This window comes from Rhinolophus ferrumequinum, chromosome 10, assembly GCF_004115265.2.
Source record: "Rhinolophus ferrumequinum isolate MPI-CBG mRhiFer1 chromosome 10, mRhiFer1_v1.p, whole genome shotgun sequence".
NCBI lineage: Eukaryota > Metazoa > Chordata > Mammalia > Chiroptera > Rhinolophidae > Rhinolophus > Rhinolophus ferrumequinum.
Window position 1 is genome coordinate 85,315,538 of NC_046293.1, and position 26,363 is coordinate 85,341,900.

Here is a 26,363-nt window from a genome sequence, read left to right on the forward strand (position 1 = left end):
TGGTCGAAACCTAGACATTAAAAAAATGCACATAGGACTGCACCCTGGGGCCCTACGAGTGTCCGTGGGTACTACCATCAGTACCCACGCCACAGCTACTGGCCAACCTCATTAAACAAGACTCTGTTTTGTTTTTAATGTATTTCTTTGTCACCTATATATGTTTTTCGTTTTTTTCCTCTCAGTTTTATTGAGACCTAACTGACATACAGCATTGTATAAGTTTAAGGTGTACAACATGATGGTTTGACTTCAGTATATTGCAAAATGATTACTGCAATAACTTTAGTTCACATCCATCATCTCATATAGATTTTTAAAAATACCTTTTTTCCTTGTGATGAGAACTTTAAGGATTTACTCTCTTAACAGTTTTCAAATGTATCATACAGCAGTGTTAGCCATTGTCATCAAGTTGTACATTGTATACCTACTACTTATTTATCTTTTAACTGGAAGTATGTACCTTTTGACCCTTCCATCCAATTCTCCCCACCTTTGTCCCTTCCCCTGCCTCTGGTAACCACAAATAACCTGATCTCTTTTTCTATAAGTGAGATCATCCGTATTTACCTTTCTCTGTCTGACTTATTTTACTTACCATAATGCCCTCAAGGTCCATCCATGTGGTCGCAAATGGCAAGACATCATTCTTATTTATGGCTGAATGGTATTCTGTCTTACACATATATAAATACAGAGGGTGCCAAAAAAATGTATACACATTTTAAGAAAGGAAAACTGTATTAAAATTGTGATACTCACTATATACCGATAACAAAAGAAGAGTACAAGTCATGTTTGACCTTCTGCAGTTCCAAGAGGTGCTCAAAGTGGTTACCATCAGCGTCCAGACACTTCTGATTATGGCTGCTTGAGCAACATTGACCAAAGTGTCCACTTGTATACATTTTTTGGGCAACCCCAGTATATACGCCGCATTTTCTTTATCCATTCTTCTGTTGGTGGACACTTAGGTTGTTTCCATGTCTTGGCTGTTATAACGAAGGCTCTATTTTTAAACAGGTGTCTGTTTGCCTCCTTCTTAACCATTGCACTGCAAACCAAGCTGGTCTATCTGACCAGCATCCTGGAGGTGCTGACCAGGGACTTGATGGAACAGTCCAGTAACATGCAGCCTAAACTCATGCTAAGACGTACTGAGTCCGTGGTGGAAAAACTCCTCACAAACTGGATGTCCGTCTGCCTTTCTGGTTTTTTGCGGGTAAGTCTCCCATCCTTCCCCCGGCACTAGCAGAGGTAAGACAATAGGCAGTTACTTGTCGCAGATGCTGATGTCTTTGCCAGGATAAGTCCTGAGCTCTCCGTGGCGTCAGCATTCACTCGCTTTTAGTCCTGGTCCTAATGAGGAGCGCGCAGAGGGGCACATAATTGTTTTTGTGTAATTGGCCTATGCAAATGTAATTCAGTTAGAACTTCCTCAGGTACGACTCTTCTTTTCCCTTTGTAAAAACTATTGTGAGAAGAACAGGGAACCTGGGGCCTACCGCCTAACAGAGTTTTAAGTGCACAAAACCGTGCTATGATTTATAGGCACAACGTCGTACAGCAGAGTTCTAGAACTTATTTCTCTTGCATAACTGAGATTTTATACCCATCGACTTTTGAGCCCACCTTCACATCATTCACTAACAACCAGAACCCAGTCAGTCCATTTAAGAAAATGTATTGAGTGGAGGGAATATTTCAAATACTGAGAAGAACATGCTATTCTTAGGGCGTCTAGCATCTGGGAAACACCCATTCACCTACCAATGTGCTGAAGCTAACGACACTCAATTTCCACATTAGAGCAAGTCCCCAAAGAGCCAGCAGCCCCTTGAGTTCACTTTGTTGGGGTCACCGCAAGACCGTGGCTGTCTCTAATCTAATTGAATCTTAATATCTTTTGCAATGCACACTTGTACAGATTCCAGTGATAAGAGAGTGGACCCTGGAGCTTACTGCTTGTTCTGAATCGAGACTCCACCACAGACTAGAGGCCTTGAGCTGGTTTCTTGACCTGTCTCAACCTTGGTTTTCTAACCTGTAGAATTGGAAGAATATTTAGAGCTGTTCTGAAGCGCAGATGAGAAAATGTATGCAGTTGCTTAGCTCTGAGTAAGCACTCCATAAATGTTGGCCATTATTATTATAAAATATTAATAGGGAATGAGGAGTAAGAGTGTTCTGTTGAACCCAATTTTAGTTCAGCCCTCTGCGGCCCCCAGTACCAAAGGTTCTTATCCTTCTTTAATTTCACCAGCCATCCAGATTCCAGCAAAACTGCATAATTGTGTATTTGTAGCTAGTTCCGAAATCTAATTAAACTTTGAATAAGATATACTGCTATGCCACAGGTTTTAACAGTGCTACTTAAGTTTAGATCCAAAAGCAACACTTTAAATAGACTGTGCTTAGTTTAATGTTTAATGCAATCTTACAAGTAGATACACAACATTCTTTTTTTTTGAACCAACCCGTTCCTCTCCCAAGGCCTTACCCATTTATTAAGATTAATGAAATCTGCCTTCTTTTCTGTTTACGTGGTATAAATCATCATACGCTTTGGGGAGGTGTTCAGCGGTTATTTCTGGGGTGAATTTTTTTGCTTCCCACCATCCTAGCTTCAGTTCCAACTGAACAGGGGCAGCAGGAGCCTCCCAGTTCCCGGGACTTAGTCTTAAAGGCTGACGGCTACCACATCACAGTGCCCAGTACCCGAAGCTCTGGGTTTATCCATGACCTTGTTCACCCATTATCCATCTTTTCCAAGCTCCTCCAGGTAATTCCAAGTGGCCTACAGTTGAGAACCCTGGGGTAGGAGACAGAGCACTGGACTAGGAGTCTTGGTTAGAAGGTGCAAGTTCAGGCTCTAAATGCATCCCAGCCCCAGCTAGCTGTGTGTCTCTGGGCACGGCACTTTCCACTGGGCATCTGTTTTCTACCCACCAAATGAGGGATGTGGCCATTGGTCTTAAATTCCTTTCCAGCTCTTTCTCCTAGAATCTTGTGATTTTTACTCTGAGCCCTCAAGGGTTGGGCGACGCCTTACTCTTGCCACTCTTGGACATTAAAGAGGTGAGGCATTTCAAAAATCTGGGCTCTGAGCTGGAAGGGCCCCCTCGAGCAGAGGATTCTGGGTCAGAATTTCGCAATGGTGATTTGCGAGCGTCTTGATCAGTTGGTGGTGAGGAGGCGGCGTGCTCATTGGGAGGAAGTGGCGTTGAGCCAGTGGGCGATGCTTTCGTTTTCAGTGGAATAAATTCCCTCAGCTACACAGGGCCTGCCTTCCCCCAGCGGGTCCCGAGGGGGTGTGGGGCTCTGACAGCCCTCGTCCTCCTGTCGTACCCCATGAACATTTGACTGGGGGGGCCCCCCTGGGAACCTCCCAGGCTCTGGGGGGTAAAGTAATAAGCATATTACGGACTGCCACTTATTGACTGTGCCAGACATCCTGCTCAGAGCTTTACTTACCTTTTCTCATTTAATCCTGTGCGGTAAATACCTTTATGACCATTTTGCATATGGGGGAACTGGGGCATGCAGAATACATGTGACTTTCCCGGGATCCCACAGGTAGCATGTGACAGCGCCAGGGTTTGAGCGCTCTTAGCCACACCAAGTACTGCCACCCCAATGAGGCGGGCACCTTCTTACAGGCTGAGGAGAGGACTGAAGGATGGAACAAGATCACGGGCATGAAAGCCTCTGGCTCAGCCAAGGCCAGAGTCGAGTCTCACGAATGAAAGGACAGTGAAGGGGCCAGGCTCACTTGCCATCGCAGGAGAAGACGGGCAGGGACGGTTCAGTGACGTGGGCTCTGCCGCGGGCCGGCTTCCTGGGCGGCTGTGTATGCCCTGCTCTGGAAAGATGCCTACGCACCCAGCAGGTGCCGAAGCTAAACATTATGTTCAGTGGTGACCAAGAAACCTTACAGCCCCGTGGTTTCCCTAAGCCAGCCACCTTAGAGTCCCCTGGGGAGGTGTTAAGATGCCCCATTCTCATCTCCAGAGGTTCCACTTGTCGGTCTAAAGTAGTGCCCGGGCTCCAGAATTTTTCCTAGAGCCCCAAGGGATTCTCCAGGGTTAAAACCACATGTGTGGGCTGCAGTAGTAGACGAGAGTCACTGATCTCTGTCTAGCTGCCCTCTGGGAGAATTCTGGAGAATTCCCAACTACAGGACCGTCGCGTCATTAGCTGCACCTCCACGTAGCCCACGAGAGCACACCTGGCTCCCTGAGTCCAACCTCTGTGGGCACAGCCAGTGCTTCACAAGTGTGCTCAGGCCGTCCCTGATGTGTGCTGGACGGATGGAGAAGTAGAGGTTCTGGGATTGTGGTTAGGATGTTACCCAAGAGGGCAGCGGGAAAGAAAAGAGAGCAGCGTGGTTGTGAACCACTAGGTTAGGGAAGTTTCTAAAAAGAATTTAAATGTCGTGTATTAATTCCAACCGTCTCTCCACTTGGGAAATTTTTCAAGATTCCACCTCTGGAATTCCTACACTAAGGAACAGACTCAAGGATGTGTCAGCAGGGGAGAGAGACATGATAAAGGGCCCCAGTGCAGTGTAGGAGGTAGAAGGGGCTAGAGGAAGCTCCAGGACTGGGGAGGGCACATGTTCTCAGAGTAAGTACAAAGGATGGGACAGAGTAGTTGGGGGAACCCACGAGACATAAAAGAAGTCTGACTTTACATTGTCAAGGGAAAGCAGCTGCGAGGTCCAGTGGACTCCTCCTTTCAAAGCCAGTTGCATTGGCTGTAAACTTGACTTTGTAAACTGGTGCTTTAAACCCTGGTCATGTGGCTGGCTTTTCATCATCACTAAGGCAGTCTGACTTCCTGGTTCTGGCGCTGGCTCTTCCTCCCTCACATATTCAGTTTAATGTCTCTTGATCATAGGAGATTTATTATTTTGCAAATGCACTGTAATCGACCCAGGGCCACATGCCTTGGGAGGCTACAGCAGAAGCAGAACACACGAGCCTCCCATTTGGTTTACTTAGAGTCTATTTAAGCACGAAGTGGCCACAAACTTCAGTAACAGCAGAGGTGACAGCCCCTTGTCCAGGAAAAAGTGCACTTGGTAGAAGTGTGGAGAAGACTCCATCGGGATGGGCCGAATGTTTGGTAAAAGCCGTAGACCAATCGCATGGGCTGCAGTCCAGGGAAAGGAGATGACTCCCACTGTGGCTCCGCCCCAGCAAAGGTGCTCAGTTGGGATGGCATGCTTTGTCTGGGGATGACAAGCTGCATCTGGGAATGTCACAGGCCAGGCCTGCACAGGGGCAGGAGAGAAGGCTGCAAGATGTGTAACTGGAAGCCAGCCACTTCCTCATGAAAAGCTGTTAACCCAAAGAGCATCCTTCTTGGCAAATGTCTAAAGTGTTACGATGTTTATTCTGGTTACCAAGGCTAATCATTGAGCATTTTTTTCTTTTTTTTCTTTTTTCATGAAATGTATTGAGGCGACGTTGTTTAATAAAATGATATAGGTTTCAAGTGTACAATTCTATAATATATCGTCTGTCTATTGCATTCAGTGTTCACCACCCAAAGTCAAATTTTTGAAAATGCCATTTATTTTGTTTTTCTTAAAAAAAACCCACAAAAACAAATAAACAAAAAATGGCAATTAAATAGGAACATAAACACAGGTTAAAACTCTGCATCTACTCCCTCTTCTTAGGCATTAGCTAGCTGATGACCATTCGTGTATCATACAGAGGCTTCATCATACAGGAAGCATCTACTGTGTACACTTCATGTTATTGCCGTGTGTGTGTGTGTGTGTGTGTGTGTGTGTGTGTGTGTGTGTGTGTTGGGAGAGGATGCAGTTTCCTGAGGTTTGCTCCCAATCCTAAATAGAGCAATATGTATTTCCTTGGGCGTTTCCTGTTGTTTGTTAGAAAACACTGCCTCCTGTCTCCTGTCCTACTGCCATAAAATGAAACTTGAAGTCTTTGAAAAGTACAGTGGATTCCACAGAAAGCTAAGTGTCACTTTTGTGTCTTTTCCAAGGAAACTGTTGGAGAGCCGTTCTATTTGCTGGTGACGACTCTGAACCAGAAAATAAACAAGGGTCCCGTCGATGTGATCACTTGCAAAGCCCTGTACACCCTTAATGAAGACTGGCTGCTGTGGCAGGTTCCAGAATTCAGCACGGTGGTATGTTTGTGCTCAAGCTTTCCATCCAGACTCGGAAATAGCCTGTGTGGGAGTTAGTGTGGTTGGGGGTGGGAGTGGGGGTGGGGGGGGTCACTTCAAATGAAATGATATCATTCCTACTTGCAGGAAGCCTCAGATGTTTAGTTAATTAAAAACAGTAGTTGATAAAATATTAACACGTGTTCACATAATAGATTGTAATTACTTGGATTGGGGGACAAAGTATTGTAATGATGCCTGGGGTACTCATCAATTTCCAAAGATTTTAATATCAAGATTGCTTATAGCTTTCAGCAGCGTCAAAGGAAATGCAAAGTACTCCCCATTCAGCACTTATAATTGCAATCAGAATTTCTCAAATGGCTCTCTGCTCTGGAAGACAATGTGTGAAGATATATTTCAACCAAATTGAGGCCGTCTTATTTTAGAACAATAACAAAAGACAAATCCCCACTGTGTTCCCCCTGCAACATGATGCCCTCACTTTGTTTTCATGGATTAGTTACAAATGTTTGGTATCGTGTACTTCATGTCTGTGATCTCATAGATATTTTTAGAGGAATGCTGTAAATCACTACAGGAAGGTGATTGCCAGGGAGGCGGAGGGTTTTTGCCCTTTTGAGAACTTCCTTTTCACCCATCCCCACCCCACCCACCCTCTTCATCTTCCTAAAGGGAGAGGGACCAATTTCTTGTACATAACAGGAATTTCAGAGAACCAAGCGTGGCAAGTATCTCCAAAATTACTTAGGAATATTCTATGCTTTTCTGTTAATAGAGACTTGGAAAAGAGATTGCTGTGTTTTGGTTTGATCTTTAGCTTTATGGAGACTCTGGGCTTCTTCACAATCTCATTAGTGGAGAAGGAGGAAAAAATTACAGTGAGGTTTTGGTATTGCTCAGTGAGGGAGCTGAGTCTCCTGTGGCTTTTCTCTGGATGGCAAACGCTGCAGTGTCGTCTGGGAAGAATTCACTCCCTAATCAGAGAAGGCACCATGTCGCTGTAGACCATGCTACTGTTATGTTCTCTGGTGGGAGAACAGTCCACAGATCTTGGTCACTGGCAGATGTCACTCACCCTGCACCATGCTCAACTGCCATCCGCACCGTGGGAAGTGAGCAGAAAGTCAACAGTTCTGTTTTCTGCCTATACACTGTCTGAGTAGAGGCAGTGGGGTGCAGTGGCTTTCAAACTTTAGTATGCGTGGGAATCACCTAGGGAGCATAAGCACCAATTGCAAGGCAGCACCCCAGAGTTTCTAAGTCAGTAGGCCTGGGGTGTGGCCTGAGAATTTGCATTTCTAAAGAGCTCCCTGCAGACACTGCTGGTCCAGGACCACACCTGGAGAACTACTGGTGTAATGGTTAACAGTGCTGACTCTGGAGCCAGGCAGGTTTGGATCCTGCCTGTGTCATCTGCTAGCTGTGTGACACTGGACACGTTTTCAAACCTCTCTGTGCCTCAGTCTCCTCCGTAATATGGAGATGATGTTCATGGTGCCTGCCTGTCTCATGAGATGTTGTGAGGATTAAAAGAGTCAGTCTTCTGTAGAACACCTGGAGCATTGCCTGGCACAGGAGTACAATGTACAGATTTATTCAATTTAATTCACATCTCTTCCAGCGCTTGTTAGTGATGCAGATCCAGATAGATCAATGCTTGGGCCTTCCCTCGTGATTGGTTAAATTAGAGTCTCTGAGGATGGAGACCAGGCATAGACAGGCTTGTTTTTGTTGTTGTTGGTGGTGTTTTTTTAACACTCCAGATTATTCTAATGTGCGTCCTGCATGGAGTAGTACCCCACTTGGAGAACAAAAGCTGAACTTTGCCTCCGAGCCTACTGTCTCTCCTTCCACTGATCCTGAGTTTGTCTTCACACCCAGGGCCTTGGTCCTAACCCAGAAGATGTTGGTGCTTTAACTTTGAAACATTTTAGAAGCCCCACAAGTTCCCAAAGAGAAATACTTGCATGTAAATATAGGTCGGGGAATCCAGCAGTAATTTACTCTCAGGGAAACATGAACCCTGCCAGGAAGGAGAGGAACCGAGAAGATGGGACTGGGAGTGGGGAAGAAGTCGATGCCTGAAGGAACTTTTGAGGTTTAAGTCTTTTTTAATACTTTACATCTGAATACTTTTTTTCCCTTTCATTTTGAAACATTATTTATTTCACAGTCAATTAAGACCATGTGTTTCTGATTTGTTAACACTCAACTCATCATCAAAGTGTTTCTTGATGTTGAAGCAATTCATGTGGACTCTTGGATCTTTCTTTTTTTCCCCTTTATAGCCACTGGGGAAAAGACTAATGGAAAATTATGATTTTAGATATCCACATTAATCTTCCTTTTCAAATATGGATTTGCGATTAGATATCGAGAGTTGAAACTGGAAAAGGGGTGGGCCTCTTCTTTCCAGGGGCCTTGCCTTGGACAGTGATGTTGAATGCCTTTCATTGGACCTGTCCCAACTTCACTTTCATGGTGGATGATTATACTCAAAGCTCCAGAGAAGGCACATGATCCAGTCTATGCTTGGGTGACAAAATGTTAGCGGAAGGTCAATATGAAAAATTTAAAGTTTTTCATTTCCTTTCAGGCAAGCTCCCCCAGCCTTAACCGTCACCTCTGTCTTCTCCTCCTCCCCGTCTTTCTCACTTTAATCCCCCCTCTGAGGCATGTCCACCCCGTGGTTTGAAGTCTTGATTTTCTAAATTTGCCTGAGGTTGTTTAAGTAATTGAAAACCAAAATGTGGTGAACATACTTGAGAGAGAGAGAAAGTGTGTGTATGGGGTGTGTGTGTGTGTGTGTGTGTGTGTGTGCGCGCATGTAAATTCTTTTAAGGAAAGAAGAGTCGGAGAAAAATCAGAAGCAGCTGCCTGACAATCTGAAATGACAGCCCGGTGCCGTGACAGGGACACATTTAAAAGGAAGCCCCCAAACTCCTGTTTAACTAAATGCCCAGAAATACAGCACCTCATATAACCACCTAAAAATTAGGTTTCACACTTCTAAGATTAGAAGGTGTTCTCCCTGAGGTGTGGGGTGTTTTCTAGAACATAAAGACACCCTGCCAGTTTCTTATACATGAAATCATTATACTAACAAATGGGCTCTGGGAAGTAATTCTTTGTTTGCTGCATCCTGGGAGGAAAATTCCTCCGTGTTTTCTCAAACTTAAGCTAAGCCACATAGAGTCTCACTTACTCGAGCACTGTGAGAAACTCTCCTTCTCTATCAGGGCTTTGCAGGCTGGTGTTCAATGAGGCAAACCATCCTGACACTGCTATCTTCCTGAACACTGGCATCAGGGGAAGGTTTGTACACAGGCAGGACTCGAGTCTTCCTCTACTCTCCAGGGATTCGGATTTCACAGCTGGAAGAAGAATCAACCCTACTGATGGGAGGCTTTTCCTCCTTTGCAAAATTTTAGGCATGTTCAATTTTATTGCTGGAGGATCTTGGGCCCTGAGCGTGTGCTTTGTTCAGAGAATGAATTCAGAGCAGATTGCCTGAAACTTCTAAGGAGCGAGTGAAGACTTGAGGATTTCAGTTCCAGGAAAGTGTACCACAGAGGAGAAAGGACATTTACTTTACTTCCAGCAGGAGATGAGGAAACTCAGTAACTCGTAGCAAGTGTGCTGAAGTAGCAAGAGAAGTTTGACTTGTAATCAAAGTGAAGCAAGAAATGGTTTTTTGAACTCTTAAATCCAGGAAATGAGCTTGCCAATCGGCTGTATCTGCGAGATAGCATCTTGGCATCCTGGGCAACGGTGTTCCTACAAACATAGTATTGCCCTCATTCTCATATCTGTGAGGAAGTCTTTAAGATTATTAGAAATTCTTGAAAAACCACACATCCATGCCTGCAGAAACCTTAGTGCCTCTACGATGATCTGTTGAAGGTTGATGCCAGCCCATACCAGTCTGTCTTTTTTCCCCTAGTAATTAACATTTTGGGGACCATCATGTTTAATAAAGTATTTCCTACAGAGCTATCCCTAGGACGTTTCTCGTCCACATACTTCCTTTAGCATAGTGGCTCATCACCACTCCCAGCTCCTTCTGTTCCATTTAGTTTGTCCTTTTGGAAGATCCATTATCCCCTTAATTAAACAACCCACTGTCCCGATTAAGTCATTCTCTGTTACTTCAATTACATCCTATTGTTCATTAAATCCTGATGTTTTCACTTCAGCAATTTTGTTTTTAATACTCCTCGTGTTTGTGGAGAAACAGTGAAGGTAATTAACAATTCTACCCTTTTTCTCCCTACCATAGTGCAAATCATTTCCATTATGACTTGCAACAATACTGAAACCATTACTAACTTCATAGTTACTATTCTGAGCTTCCCGATCAAAGAAATGAAACCGTTTTTTTATAATCATTTTAGGTAAGTCATTCCTTAGTTGATAGCAAGCAGTGGAAAATGAAAAACGAACATTAAATTGGTGCTTTAAATGACTTTTTTCTTCTCACACCCATCATCGTCGAATTGGAAAATAATTTAGTTACCTAAACACAAAAATATTTAATTTTCTTTTTTATGACTCAAATGTGACTCTATTATTTCATTAAGGATCATTATTTATACTTGTCCTCAGAGAATGATGACTTTTATAGCAAATCATAATAGGTATAAAAGGAAATTTTTTTTTTCTTTTTAAGATTTGTCTTTTCTGGCACTGTCAAAGTCAGTATGCCATTTGAAGTTACTGTTACCTAGAGCAGGGATCAGCAAACAATGGCCTGTGAGCCAAACGTGGTCCTGCTGCCTGTTGTTATCAATAAAGTTTTATTGGAACACAGCCATGTCCATTCATTTACAAATTCGAGTAGTTGTAACAGAGATCAGACAAGCTGCAAAATCTTAAATATTTACTATCTGGCCTTTTACAGAAAGTCTGCCAGCCCGAAGCTAGAGCTTCATACAATAGAGCAAAAGAACTAGAACCCGCCCTTCCACCAACCCCAAAAGCCTGGGCCTCTTTCCTCTTCTTCTAGGGGTACAGCAGTGGAAATGACTTGCTTTGTCCATAAATCTGAAACTCATGGGGAGCTTTGCCAAAAAATAAAAAAACTGTGAAATACTCATATTAAACCTAAAATACTGAAATCAATAATTTGTGCCTAAATCAGCCAAGGGTCTCCCTTGATTCTAGCATGAACAAATGTAAGCAAATGGTAGCAAGTATAGAAAAATTTGTGAGAGAAACTTAAATTTGAGGAAACCGCTCCATTAATTTTTTTTTTTCTTCAAAATGAAAAAGGCTTTTTTCCCTCATTATTTTGTTAGGGGGCAAAGTATTACGTTGATTAGATTGGTGCAAAAGTAATTGCGATTTAAAAGGTCAAAAATAAATGCAAAAACCGCAGTTACTTTTGCACCAACTTAATGCTTTTATCCAGGAAGCTCTGGGCTCTCCATCTTTAGTGGGGACAGGAAAAGGAGGGTCGAGAGGGGAGGTCAGCAGGCAAGAACAACACTGGAGGGGGCGTCTGGTAGGATGTCCCCGGGCTGCGGACTCCGGCTTGAGAAAAACCTCAGCTCAGAAGCTTTTCTGAGACTTGCTCTTCTAACTCTGGGCTCTTGCTGCTTCTCCTGAACTTCTGGAAGTCAGTCTCTCCCGCTGTCTGTCTGATTCAGTTTGCTATTAAAACCAGACTTTCCTCTTGACCTTTATTTGGCTCTGAAATGAAATTAGAAATACATTTTATAGGTTTTTTGTACTGAAAGCAATAATGGCCAAAGACTTTTTATGATAAAGTTGCCGGTTTGTAACAAATTATTTTAAAATTACTGTCTAGGCACTATAAGGTATTACAGAAAGGATGCAGCATGTCCCTGTCCTTATTAGCTAAGAATGTGGTTGAGGAGTAAATGAGGTGGCTGGATCACCTTTCCTCCCCCCCACCCACCCCCTGAACCAAAGTGTAGGGAAAGTGTGAAAAAATGCCTCTTTCTTTGCTTTTGACTTTTCCCAGCCCCCTGCAGCCATATTTTTTTCTACCTCCTCAATATCCGAAACCACTAAGTTGTGTGAAGGGATGCTGGGTAAGCGGCCAGGCGGCCAGTGGGCCAAGAATGTGGCTGTATGTCCACGTGCTGTGTGGCTTAGTGCAGAAGGGATGGGGTTTGGAATGGGGTGACTATCCTGGGAGTGAATCTGGACTCAACCCCTTTACTAAGTGGCTGTGTGACCTTGGGCAAGTCACTCAACCTCTCTGAACCTATTTCCTCATCTACAAACAGGTGATTAAAATCTCACTGTGTACGTTTGTTATGAGATCAGAAAATAATATATGTAAGATGTCTCTGTCATGCCCCGCACAGAGTAGGTGCTTATTAAATATTTATAATTTTTTTTTTGTCTGAGCTATTTTTCTTGTCAACTGTAAGGTCTACTAAGCCGAGAGTATCCCCTCACCATTCTTTTTGGGAGGTTATTTATTGATAATGGGGGGATGCAGTGAGTTGGTTAGCTGAATCCACTGTCACTAAAAGCTTATGTTACTATTAAAAATGTTACCAATATCTTCAGTATGTGGCATTTACAACTTTTGGCAGATGTGAACTGGAGACCACAATGATTGATAAACCTGAACAACTACCTACCTAAAGGGGTTGGTTTGTGACATGCTACAAAAAGACTAGGCCCTTCTAATCTGGTCTTTCTCTGGGTTCTGGGCCATGTGTCTTCCAAATAGCCTTGCCCTTGTAATAACCCGTCTTGGTAAGAGGCTTGTTTCTGAATCCATTAGGATGCAATTCCCCTGCAAGAAATGGGGATGCAAGATACCTGTGGCTTAAGCAACAGAGAAGTTTATTTCTCTCCCCCATGAAGTTCTGGGTGAGCAGTCCCGGGCTGGTGGGTGCCGCCGCTCTGGGCCATCCTTGCAGACAGACCCGGGCTCCTTCTCTCTCGTTGTCCTCAGGTCCCCTGCTGGTGTAAGGTGTTTGCTCACCCCCAGCCTCCCTCCACACTCCAGGCAGCAGGATATAAGCAGGGCTGGAGAAAAGGGGACAGGTGATCACCAGCTGTCTTTTAAGGACGTTTCCCAGAGGCGGCCACAGAACACATGCACTGAATCTCATGGGCCAGCACGTGATCACATGACCATACCCAGCAGCCGCAGACGCTGGGGTAGGTTGTCTTTATTCTGGGCGAATGTGAGCTCCATAAAAATGCCTGTGGTGGGACTCCAGCCCTGGGGTTGCTGCCGATTCACTGGGTTCCACGACACGCCAAGGTAAGGAGGCGAAGCCTCCTCTCGCAGGCTGTCCAGTCCAGCCTGTCTGCTCTGACTGCATTTATGAGACCTCAGGCACATTGAGACTGCCCTTTGGAAGTTTATCGCCTTGGTGGACCTTTTGGCTTCCAAGTTAAAAGTGTGGGCATATCCTCATTGTTACCCTCATCAGCTCTGCAAGCTGGGACACATTTCTGAAACTCTTGTGTCTCAGTTTCTTCATCCATTAAGTGAGGCTAGTAATAGTGCCCATGTCATAGAGATTTTGTGAGGATTCAGTGAATTGGCAAAGCATTTAAGACAATTCCCAGTACATGGTACGTGTTCAACAAGGCTTGCTATTATTATTAGAAACCTAAAACAGTGCTCTCTTCTTCACCTTTTGTTTCTATAAATAGTACAAGGCTTCTGAGATGGCAGGTGGTGCTTTTGGAAAGGCAAGCATAGGTATTCAAGTCCTCCACCCTTCATTCTACCCAAAGGAAGTGAGAGTCTTGATGTAGACTTCCTGACCTTGCAGCCTGAGTACAAGATTGAAGCTTGCTGCTCACCAGTCTAATTAGGATTGAAGCCAAGTATCTCCATGGTTCAGAGCCTTCCTCACGTACTGCTGCACATGCAGTTCCCTTCCAGACCCAATTCACATGTCCCTTCCTCCATGCAGGCTTCCCTGATTTCTCTCCCTTTAAAGTCCCTCCTCCAATCTAGAGTAATATCTTTGTGAACCTCTAAAGCACTTCATGTATACCTATTTCCTACCTGGTATCAGAATTAGTTGTGTGTATACCACAGTTGTTCTGCCAGTCTTCAAATATTTCCCAGGCAGTATCAGAGCCAGGTACTCCTTTGAATATCTGCACTGCCCTGCAATAGATGCAAAGTAAACGCATGTCTGTGATTGGATTATATCACAGCATCAACAAGGTGAGCCCTGTCAGTCTGTGTGTATTCAGCTGTCAATAAGGGAAAAATCTGACTACTGGTGCCTGAAATAAGAATTGCACCCTAGAGCAGAAAGTCTGGAGGTAAGGAGCCCCGAGGCTCGCACTCCACTCAGTAGTGTCAGGACTCTGAGTCACCATCTCCATCTCCTTTTGGCTTTGCCTCGTAGTCACAAAATAGCTGCCACAGCTCTAAGCACTGCTGTCCTCCTTTTGTAAGAGTAGAAACCCTTTCCGTTTATGTCTCATTGGATGGAACGGGGTTACAGGACCAGTTCCTGTGAAGGAAAAGGGAGTTGCCACGAGCCATGTTCCTAACCTAATCTGGCCCACTGAGGTCGATACCTGGCTTCCGTTAACAAAGGAGGAGAGATGGCTGCTGATTGGACAACCAACCATATCTATTGCCCAGCTTTGCTGATGCTTTCATGCCAAGGAAATAAGGAGAACCAGTGCTGTTCTTCTTAACAAAAGGGTGGATTTCTGGTGAAGACGCTGGTATACATTTTACAGCACTTTAGCTTTTCGTGGGTATTGAAAATTAATCACCATCCCATAGATTTGGACCACATTTAGTTTACAAAACATTTTCATTTCCTGGAAGCTAGGATCACCAAGTGTTGAAGAACATGGGGATAGAGTGCCTGCTTCTACCGTCTTCTTGTGAGTGTATACAATTTACTTAACCTCTCTGTGCCTGAATTGCTCCTCAGTAAAACAGGAATAATAATAGAATCTATGTCATCGGACTGTTTCTGAGACTCATTTACATGCAACACACACACATCATTTCCAGCAGTGCTTGGCACACCGGAAGCACTCCTTCATTTGCTATTATTACATCTTGTTGTTCAGTCACTCCTTTGAGATAGGAGCGATGAGAATTTTAGGGCTCAGAGATGTTAGATGGCTTGCCCACGCTCCCACAGCTGGTAAGGAGCCGGGGAAGGGCATGATGCCAATGTTCAGAGCCCTCAGCCTCCTTGAATCCCCTGTGAACACTTCCCGAGGGTGACAGAACTGCCCTTGGTGGCTGACTATTGTGTCTCAGGTGATGCTTTCTTTCACAAGTGCAATGTGAATTACACAGTTCTCTGAGAACAAGGACTGTGTCTTACGGTGTCCTACACCCAGCCCCTAACAGGGAGGAGGGCACAGGGGAGACTTGGGCTAAATGGGTCTTGATGGGGAGCTGGTGTGTCCATGATGGACCTTTCCAATGGGGAGCAGAGGTCCAGTGTGTGCTTTCCAAGCCCGGGGTGGGGGTGCCGGGGCAGGCCCCACGCTGAGAGCCTGACTGCATTGAGGCTCTAGGAAACTACTGGCTGAGTGCTAAGCGTTAGCAGCATAAAAAATGAACACAAATCAATTTGTGTCTGAATTTACTCTCAGAATTCCCTGTGGACTCTATAAAATGCCATTTTACCTTTTATCCACCCATCTAGCTGTGGAGGCAGTGGCAGATTTACATTATTTTACATCCAGTAAAGATTTTTTTTTTCCTTTTGGTTATGTTTTTAAGAAGAACATTCATTGCCTATAAAGAGGTGTTTTTGTTAAAGACAATAGTGCCCGTTAGGTAGTCACAGTGTTATTTCACAAATACCTATAAAATTGCAAAACAAGCTGGGATCGCTGGAGCTCTGATTAAAAAGTGCTTTCTATTCATCTTTATCTTTGGAAGGCCTGTGACATCACTGACCTACCCTTACTCTCAGTGAGGAGACCAACACGTAGGGAAATAAGGGGAGATGCAGGAAAGTCTACTCAGACTGCAGGACTAGCCTTTACCGCTCCCGCCCCCACCAGAGCCTGTTTGTACTGGGGAACCTAGCTTAGGACCTCACGTACAGCCTGATCTAAGACATGGCTCCTGGAGGTCTGGAGGGTTCTGGGCTGTCGGTGGGATGAGGAGGAAGGAGGGAGAGCCAGGGTGGCACGGGGAGGGGCCTGTACCCATGCGGTTCGTGGCACCAACTTGTGGCTCTGCCACTTAGGAGCTGTGTCCCTGGAGCAAGTTACTTGGCCCCTCTGTGCTTCAGTTTCCTCACTTTAAAATGGGGATAATAATTATACAACCTCCATCCCCAGGATACTGAGAAGATTAAAAGAAGTATGTCTTGAAATGCATCTGGCAGATTGTCTGGCCCCAGAGGCCTCAATAAATGTCCCTATAAAAGGGAGGCATGGCAGAGGACTCTGGCGTGAGGCGTCCCCTCATTGCTTCTTTCCTGACAGTCTGCCACTAGTTGCCCTTCTCACCGAGCACTTGCTGCCTTCTCTCCCACTCAGTATTTCGGGTTTGCATCCCTTCCCAGTGGGTGACTGGCCCAAACACCAATGTTCTCTGAGCACAGGCAAGGAAGCAAGTCTGTTCTGGGAGGAAGGGAACTCACAAGAGCCAGACTGAGATCACTGCATAACCTCAAAGTTCAGGTTCTACTGATTCAGTCTTAATCACTTGGTTCGGGCTGGACCAACGTGTAGTCTTGCGTAGTTGGAAACAGGATTGTAGGGGGTTCACAGGCAACAGGCAGTGACAAGAAGATACACCCCTGAGAACCTCCCCAGAGTTCAGAAGCCCCTTTTCCGTGTCATCAGTCCTTAAGACACATCATCCCAGACGCTGTGCTAAGGGCTCCGTGGTGAATTCAATTCATCCTCACAGGAACCCTGGGAGGCAGGTACTATTGTTATTCCCACTTTGTAGGTGAGAAAACCGAGCTAGAGAGGTCACCCAGCTGGTTAGTGATAGGCTGAGAGGTCACCCAGCTGGTTAGTGATAGGCTGAGAGGTCACCCCGCTGGTTAGTGATAGGCTGAGAGGTCACCCAGCTGGTTAGTGATAGGCTGAGAGGTCACCCAGCTGGTTAGTGATAGGCTGAGAGGTCACCCCGCTGGTTAGTGATAGGCTGAGAGGTCACCCAGCTGGTTAGTGATAGGCTGAGAGGTCACCCCGCTGGTTAGTGATAGGCTGAGAGGTCACCCAGCTGGTTAGTGATAGGCTGAGAGGTCACCCAGCTGGTTAGCAGTGAGCTGGGATTGAACCCAGGAGCCTGAGTCCGGAGGGAATGGTCTGATGCTGGCAGCATCCTCTTCCTCTGACAGATACTAACGTGGGGTCAGAGTCCAAGCTGTTCAACACCAGCTGACTCTTTGTTTCCAAATAAAGGCCTGCCAACACTAAACAGTAATAACTATGATAAGTTATATGAAATAATAACTTATCACTATTACAATTGTCAGTGGGCCCTCCCCAGCAGCCTAGCCCTGTGCCAAAGCCTGCGGCAGGCCTTATCTCATTTAATCTCCATTAACAACACTAGAAGCCCGGTACTGTTATTATACCCACTTTAAAATTGTTAACCCTAAGATCCCCATTCTCCACAATATTTGTGTTTTCAGTATTCAGTTTTTCAGTTTTCAGTCACAATATTTTTTGTTTTAACAGTTTTCAGTAACCATTTTATGTTCCCTCATCACAATCAGGCTCAGAAACGTTAAATAATTGCACATTTTACACCATACCCAGGTCCCTCTGACTCCATGATTACCAAGGAGCCTTAGAATCTAGGTTGTCTGCTATGCTAATTACAAAATACTCCTAGCATGTGCGTGACTCAGTTCCCCCAAGGACCTGTAGTTAAGTAAACTTTGTTGTTTTAGGTGTGTTCATTTGTTCGTACGTAGAAAAAATAAACCTGAAATTGCTTTTAAATTCATTTTGAAATATTCCCTAGTTCCGTGTTTTCACACATTCACAAAGGCCATACTTCCTCCATTTGCCTGATTCTGAGACTGGGAGAATGTCAACTGACAAAACGGCACTGAAACGGAAAATAATTAATGCCAGGATAATGGTGCAGGGTGGGGATCTCAGTGTTTTAATGAGGGCTCGGGAATCTGATGGAAGATGTTGAAAGTGGAAGGGGAGTGTACATGGCTGTAATTAATTCTGCATATTAGAAAGGGACCTCTTCTGTGGGATCAATATGGGGACCTCATAGTCTTTCCTGTCACCTGGAACTTCACCTGTGGGTCTCGGTGGTCCTGTTAATAAAAAGATAGTCACCAGTCTGTCATCATCTACTGTGCAACCTTTCCAAAATATTTTTTGTTTTAGGATGAAATTAGAAATCACTATTTTGATAATATTTATGAGTATATGTATTTTCCTCTCAAATGTATTTATTCAATGCTTGCTCTGTAATGAGAGTTTTAACTTTCTGTTTTCCTTTCCATTATCCCTGAAAAGAATGGATTATGGAAAAAAGATGAAAGTAGCATAATGCAACGGAGTGTTTGCTAATGTGCTGTTGGAGTTATTAGTAGGACTCGCTGAGGTTTGTGTCTTTTATGAATGCCTTTCAGACGGCAATTACCTAATAGACTTGGAAACCTGTTTATATTCTTGCAGGCATTAAACGTCGTCTTTGAAAAAATCCCGGAAAACGACAGTGCAGATGTCTGTCGGAATATTTCAGTCAATGTTCTTGATTGTGATACTATAGGCCAAGCCAAAGAAAAGATTTTCCAAGCATTCCTCAGCAAAAATGGCTCTCCTTATGGACTTCAGCTGAACGAAATCTGTCTTGGTAAGGCGGCGATGCGAGAGCCATTTTGCCATTTTGTCCCAGTCCCTGACGACCATCCCTGCTACCTCCCCCCACCCCACCCCCACAGGGATGGCCTGGGTGTTCCCAGAGGGCATGTCTGGGGCCGCGAGACTGCTTTGCTCTCCGGAGAGCATCACGAGTCTTCCTAGGAAGCAGAATCCTTCAAAGATGCTGGTTTTTTAAATATTGTGTTTGTAAATTAGATTCATGAGATTGATAACCCTGAAGACGGAATGGTTCACCTTGCATCAGGAAGTACAAAAAGGAGTAAACCCCATGCCCTCTGTATGTGTTGCATTTCACGTTGGTATTTGATTTGTTTGTTGTGATACCCAGTATGTCATTAGAGAGTGGCCCAGACTCTGGGTGTTAACTCCAGCAAGCTGGAAAGGTCATCTTCCTCTCTGCTAATCACATCCTGCATTAAGTATACATACCCTCCATCCTCCCCCACCATGAAGCAGCATCTGCTGTGAATTCATTTTCGGGTTCCATTGGTATACTGCAAAGGAGAGCATATGCGTGAGCAAGCTAACAGGGCTCCCCTTCACTCAAATGTTCATCAACATTTTAAAGTTGAGCTCCATGCAGCCCTCCCAGGAGACTGTCGTGGGATTTTATAGCAGATAATGGGACAGGAAAGAGGAGTGAAATCACAGTGGTGACAGCATAACAAGGCTCATCTGCCCTCCAAGTACAGTTGTAGCCTCCACTAAACAGGCAATTAAAATCATGCCACCCCGCCCTCCAAGTCAAAGCTCCTGCTGCAAGGCCACTGAGAGAAGCCTGGGGGCAGGGTCTGGCAAATTTGAGTGAAACCATGTAAATGTGTAGCAACTGCGGGACCCGGCTTTAAAGTAGAGCTGCTAAGGCACCTCTCTTCTGTTTCCTTCCCTTGGATAGACTGTTGGGTACTTGAAGACCAGTTCAGCTCACTGGTTAGATACTGGGTCAAAGGGGCAGGCCCAGCCAGGAAACCACGGTGTGACCCGTACCATCCTTGCTCTGAGCCTCCCTCTCGCAGGGGAGGAGATGGGCACACAGAGGCAAGGATCACAGGAAACCAGCCCAGGGGCCTCAGTCCTGCCACGGCCAAGTCCGTATAGTCTTCCCAGCATGCCTCTGGCCTCCTGATGTAGGAAGGTGGGGAGCAGGACAAGCCAACCAGAAGCTCGCCGTGGAGTCTGATAGTAAACGGGACACAGCATACCAGCCATGTCAGCCTTCTGCGCGTCTGCTGATCTTCCAAACTGCCTCCACGGCTGGCCTCGGAAAACCAAGGCAAAGCCTTAGAAACCAGCCATAAATTGTACTGCAATCCAATACCAGAAGCAGCTCTGCTCACACCTCTCATGCAGAGGCTCACAAACTCAGATGCTCAAAGAGGCGGGAAGTATCATACTTAAGGGGTGTGGGCCTGTCTAGGATAAGACAAAATGATGGGGCCCGACTTCATAGGGAAAAGACATGCCATCTAGGGGGGCGGTGCCACTTAGCTTCCGCTGAAGCTGGGCCTGTGTTGTCAGTGTTGCCAGACGGTCCCATTTTATAAAGGGTTTTTCCTTTTAAAAAAAAGGGAAAACCAAAGTCCAAATTTCTATGTGCAACTCTGATCATTAAATGTTGGTGCTGAATTGACATTAAAATAAGAAGTGAAAGATGGTGCAGGTTCACAAAAAGAGAAAACACACGTCTGTCGGCCACACTCTGACCCTAGGGCACAGCTGGCAACCTCTGTGAAGCAGTCTGAACCCTGTGCTTTGGGATGTTCGCCTGCCAATGCCCCTCGCCCAGGGACCTCACAGCACGTCTGCTTGTGAACACACAATCCCACGCGTGTGACAGCCACACTGACTGGCTTTGGGAATTTTCTGAAGAGCTGGCGTTAGGAAGAATGCCTCTGGGAGGCAATATTTTGTCTTCGTTTAGCTTTACTTCCAGGCCGAGCCTCAGAGTAAAAGCTTCAGGGAAAAGTGGTCTTAAAAGTCAAGCCCTAAATGTAAAACAAAACCAACACCAAACTCAGGCGACCGGCCTGGCTGATAGATCTCTGAGCCTTCAAACCAATATTTACCACTTTATTTGTTTTATGTACTTATGAAGAATATTTGCAAAAGTGACAGGATAGCATTTAAAATGCCTCTTTGTAATTTTGAAAGACAACGAAATGCTCTTTTTTTTGTTGTTTTTTCCCTCCAGAGCTTCAGGTGGGGACCCGGCAGAAAGAGCTCCTGGACATTGACAGCTCCTCCGTGATTCTTGAAGATGGAATCACCAAGCTAAATACCATTGGCCATTACGAGGTAAGAGCAAGATCGAGCCCCCATGTCCCCGTCTTCATTCCCAGTCCTCACTGCACCCTGCGAATTCCCCAGCACCATGTAAATCCTCTTAGAAAATGACAGGACTCCCAGCCGTTTTCCAGAATAGTTTGCAGACTTTCTCTGGGACCGTTTTCCTTAGTTGCTCATTTGGAAGGGCTCATGAATTACTGTCCGTCGTGGTCTACTGGTTCCCGTCGACCTCTCTCTCTGAAAGTTTTGATTTTCATGGGAGCCGACTGCTCTCCATCCTGCAGTTTAGGTGAGAAACCTCCCCTTTACGAGATCCTCTGGCCTCTCGAAGCTTGTTCCTCAGTGAAGCCCTGGAAGAGTGATTGTTGAGCTTGGCGCTGAACCAAGCCAATAAAAGTCCTAAGCATCATCGCTCATCAGTGTTCGCATTAGACCACGTCACCTTTTGTGTGGGGTCCTTTTTTCGGAAGAATTCCGCATTTCCTGTTTGTAATATCCAGTGATACCTCCTTTGGCTCTTGATCCACCTGAGGGGCACATGTGACCTCGCAGAGATAGTGCTGGAGAAGCCTGTGCAGAACAAGGAGAGGAGGCAGGGAAGACTCCGGAACGCACTGGGATAGTGTGAGTCATTCAGTAACATCATCCAGATATTTGTTGGCTACGTGCTATGTGCTGAGAGCTGGGGATGCATGCAAGTGGAACAGAGCTCTGGTCCTTGAGCTCCCGGACCCTGTAGCCCCAGAGAGGGGTACAGAAGGGGAGAGGAGATAAGCAATCAGGCAGCCCTTAGGGGGGAATGGTGCTGTGGCTGGGAGCATCTGAGAAGTAAGCTGAGACCCAAACTTAACCAGGCTGGGGTGGGTGGGGTGCCAGCACGCTCAGCAGGGAAGGGAGAGCATGGGTGTTCTTCCACAAAAAGCCTTTTAGACAGGCTAAAACTTGAGAGGGGCAGGGGTGGCAGTGGAGCAAATGATAACCAACCTTTAGAGCCCTTACTCTGTGCCAAGTGCTGTCCTCAGCAGTCCCCTTCATTTCAGCTCATGCTATCTTACAGCAGTTCTACAAGTAGTAACAGCAGTAGTAGGTACCACTATTAACCCACTTTATAGATGAGTACGCTGTGGCTCGAGGTTTCCTAACAGCTAGTCAGTGGCAGAGGCAATATGTGGACTCTGGTAGCTGGGCGCTGTGGTCTGTGGTGTAACCAGTATACACGGCAGCGTCTCAGGAGGGAGGCCAGAGAAGTGGGGGTTGGAGATGAGAAGAGGAGGTGTAGATCGTGCAGGCCCAGGCAGCTCCTTCAGGAATTTGAATTTGATCCCAAGAAGAGTGGGAGACTCTCGAGCAGGGGCGATTTGTGTCTCCGGAAATGACAGTGGCTGTTATGTGGAGCATGGCTATAAGGGTGCATACCCGGAAACAGGGAGACCCATTCGGAGCTATCAGGAGGAGAATCTCAGGTCAGAGATTGGCTCGCAGTGACGCAGTGGCTCTAGCGATGGAGACAAGTGGATGGATTCAGAGACGGGCAGGAGGTGGACCCCACAGCCCAGCACGAGACAGAGACTGGGACGAGGGACGGTCAAGATGGTTTTCCACTTTGGGATGGCAGGGCAGACGCATAGGTGGGAGTGCTTTTCCAGAGATGGAAACAGGAGCAGCAGCTTCCCAGGCTCTGTGCACAGCAGGGGCCCCCTGTCTTTCATGGCTGTAAAGTCCCAAGGAGACATGTCAGCACCGGGAAGGCCCTAGCGCCCTGCCAGGCTCCCCTCACCCTGGAAGAAGCTGAGACTATACCTGGAACAGAGCTTTCTGGACAACGGCCGGGAACAGACACCACCTGTCATGCAGGGTGTCATGCGGGGTATCCTGCCGACTTCGCCATGTGTCATGCGGGGTGTCAGGCGGGGTCTGTGGGGTCTCTGGTCCCGCTCCCCACACAAGAACGCAGGACATGGTGAGGCCAAAAAGGAACACCCACGGAGCCATAGGTAGGGGAGTCATACCACTATACTCTCACTGGCGGCTGGGTTGGAGACACAGGAACCAGGAGCCACACAATTCTCAACCCTCACTGTGCCGCTTGCAGGCTCAGCGACCATCTTCTTGCTAGCCCCCCCTTTTTCCTGCTAGCCTAGCCACGGCAGTTATATCAGTGCCCAATGGCTCACTGGTTACAGCTGACGGCCAACTAGCCACAGCTGATGGCCATTTGATCACAGTCGACGGCCATTTACTACCTGAGCCAGCACCTTTCTATGTGAGGCCGAGAGCCTGGAAACTGCTTTTTGGGGCTCTGTCCCCACACCACCTCACCCTCAGGCTCTTTGGCTGAGTGGGTTTTAGACCCAGCTTGGAAATAGTGGCTTTGGGTGACAGTTGGGTGGGTGCTGCCTGTGCAGCCTTGGCCCGAATGCAGCACCCAGCAGAGGAAGCCGAGGATTGATTCACAACATGCTTCTGTGCTCACCCTCCTGCAGCTCAGTCCTACCATCCATGGAAACATCTTGCCAAGAGCTGTCAGTCTTAGCTTTGGAGATGATAAAAATCCCCGGGGGACTTACTGAAAGGATGCACTCCTGTGAGTGGGCCACACTAGGTGAGAGTCGAGGCTGCTGCCCTGCCAGTGGAAGCCCTTAGAGAGGAGCTTATCGTGGCATCAGTTTGAAGTTCAGGTCGCAGACAGACCTGCAGCGATCCCCTCTTCTGCCCGTGTCCGGGGAGCCAACTTGTCTCCGCCAGTTTGGAAGGAGCACAGCCCTCCTTTGGTCCCCTTGACTAACGTGCTTGCCTTGCTCAGCTGTGTGGGGACAGCTGGGCCATGCTGGTCAGGCTCCTCAGTGTCCCGACGACCCTGTGACATGGGGTGGGCCCCAAAGGAAGGGGGTATGGCCATTCAGTGCTATCGAGGAAAGGTAGGACGAGCCACTCCCACAGGGAAAACAAACCACCAGCAGACAAAGCACCACAGCTGTCTGCAAGGCAAGGGGAAGGTTGTCAGGAGAGAGAGGACATCAGTCTTTACTGGAGACATCCACCGTGCTAGACACCTGTCTGCTTAGGGATGATAATGAAATTAATCCTGCCTGTACTCACATCCTGTGCAGATGATTTATTGGCCTCATACCCTAGCATTGCCACGTGGTAGTAATAAATGACAAGACTAGGATACAAGGGCTTAAAGGATTCTCCTTATGTTTAAAACGCTAAGCCATGAAGCAAAAAAAAAAAAAAAAAAAGAAAGCTTGACAGAAACTGGGGAGGGGTCACTGGGCCCCATGAAGTCTCTGCCTGGACCGTCTCAAATGCCCTGTTTTCCAAAGACTGCTTAGAAAAACGTACCCACCACCACTCTCAGCCACCTAAATCTGTACTCGGGTTAGCAGCACCCCTGCAGATTCAAAATCTGGAGTAATTTGATAGGGTTGGGCTGAAGCTTGCTTTTGCCCTTTCGTTGAAGAAAAATGTTATCCTGAGCACTTGCATTTCCCTCCAAAGAGACCAGATGTTAATTATCACTCTTATTCAGTTACTAAAGTGCCCTAGTTTGAGTCACTGTAAGTGCTGGAAAGAAAAAACTGTATTTCATTTAAAAACAGGGTCTAACTCAGTTTTAAGTGATTCAGAGTCACCTCCCGCCAATTAGCCCAAATTAGTTAGGCTTTAAAGTTAATCTTTAGTGATGGCCGGTTCCTCCTACTAGCTAAACAAAGTCTCCACTGCTGCAGTGTGAGCCTGCTTCTTCTCGACTTGCTCTGTCCTGAGGGTGAGTGGACCTGGTCTCCTTGGAATGAGTTACTGTCCATATATTTGAGGAAAGTTTCTAGAGGGGACCTGAGGGCACAGCACAAATACAGCATCTCATGGGCCAGGGTGGCCTCCAGAGCCCCAACCTGCCGGCAGTGCCCTGTCACCTGCAGGATGACATCCTTGCCAACCCTGGGCATTGGCACGATGGCTTTCCACACTGATCACAACGGTGGCCGGTGCCCCGACACGGTTCCCATGTGTTCGCGTGACTCATGTTCACAGCCACCATATGGTGAAGGTGCTTTTATGACCCCCTCGTTTCTGTGAGCTGAACACAGAGGAGGGTGAAGTTCTGCCTGCGTCTCACTGTCCTGTGCAGACAAGGGGGGGACGTCGCCATCTTGACGAACACATTAAGCCAGGGGCATCTTTCTCCCCCGTGATTAAGGCCTCTCTGAGCGCCTCCATAACTGGCTGTTGCCCTGTGTGCTTGACTGGGAACAGGATTGTGCTGTGGTCTGGAGCTGACGAGACCAGCTGTGTGTGTGTGCATAGGGGTGCGGGTGCTTTCTCTGGGTCCAGGCCGTCTTCCCCTCACCTGCACCCCCGTATGACCTTCTGCTCTGCCTTTTGGTGTTATTGCACCCACACCCTGGTGTGGACTGGCTGCAAGCCTTGGGCCCGGCAGGAAGCGTCCTCTGCAGGTCGCACCTCATGCTGTGAGGTCCTGAGGAGCTGAGACATTGAACCACTGTGTCTCTATTCCGTAGCAGGTGCTAATGCGGAGGTGGTCACTGCTGATGCCAAAGGTGTCATGCAGGTGACATTTAAAGCTCACAGGAATGTCCCAAAGGGTCTGCTGAGTAAAGTCAGTGGTCCTCGCGGTCGGCTGTGTCATCTGTGACACTGCAATAAAGGGGTTGGACCATCTCCGAAGATTCCTTACAGCGTGAATGACTTCAGATATTTATTTAACAAATGCCTGGAGTGCTTCTTATACACCAGGCACTGTCCTAGGAGTTTGTACGACTAGCAACTCCTTCAGTCCTCTTTGTAGCCAGTGAGGTAGATACTGTCATTATTCCCATTCTGAAGCACAGGGAGGCTAAGAAACCTGAGCAAAGCTCTTCTCACTGATGCCCCAGGGCCGGGAGCAGATGAGAAAGGAATTGCACTGGAGCCGAGGCCCTTCTGTGGGCCGGAGGGATCGTCCTGCCAGAACCCGCTTGCAGCCTGCACTCGTAGCCTCGGAAGCAGCCCGGCTAGAGAGCTGGGGCAGATTTAGGAGAAATCCTGCTAGGTACCATCTCTGACGTCAAATTCAAAAGGGCAACTTC

General features: G+C 46.6%; 1 protein-coding gene across 1 annotated transcript in view; it reads left to right on the plus strand.

Annotated features, from left to right (window-relative positions):
* PLXNC1 (plexin C1) overlaps window positions 1–26,363 on the plus strand; it is a 140,369-nt gene that overhangs the window by 98,151 nt on the left and 15,855 nt on the right. The window contains exons 20-23 of the mRNA XM_033117193.1: window positions 1,027–1,225; window positions 6,022–6,168; window positions 18,781–18,958; window positions 21,179–21,282. Of these exons, the coding sequence (XP_032973084.1) occupies window positions 1,027–1,225; window positions 6,022–6,168; window positions 18,781–18,958; window positions 21,179–21,282 (628 nt within the window). The remainder of the gene's footprint in view (window positions 1–1,026; window positions 1,226–6,021; window positions 6,169–18,780; window positions 18,959–21,178; window positions 21,283–26,363) is intronic.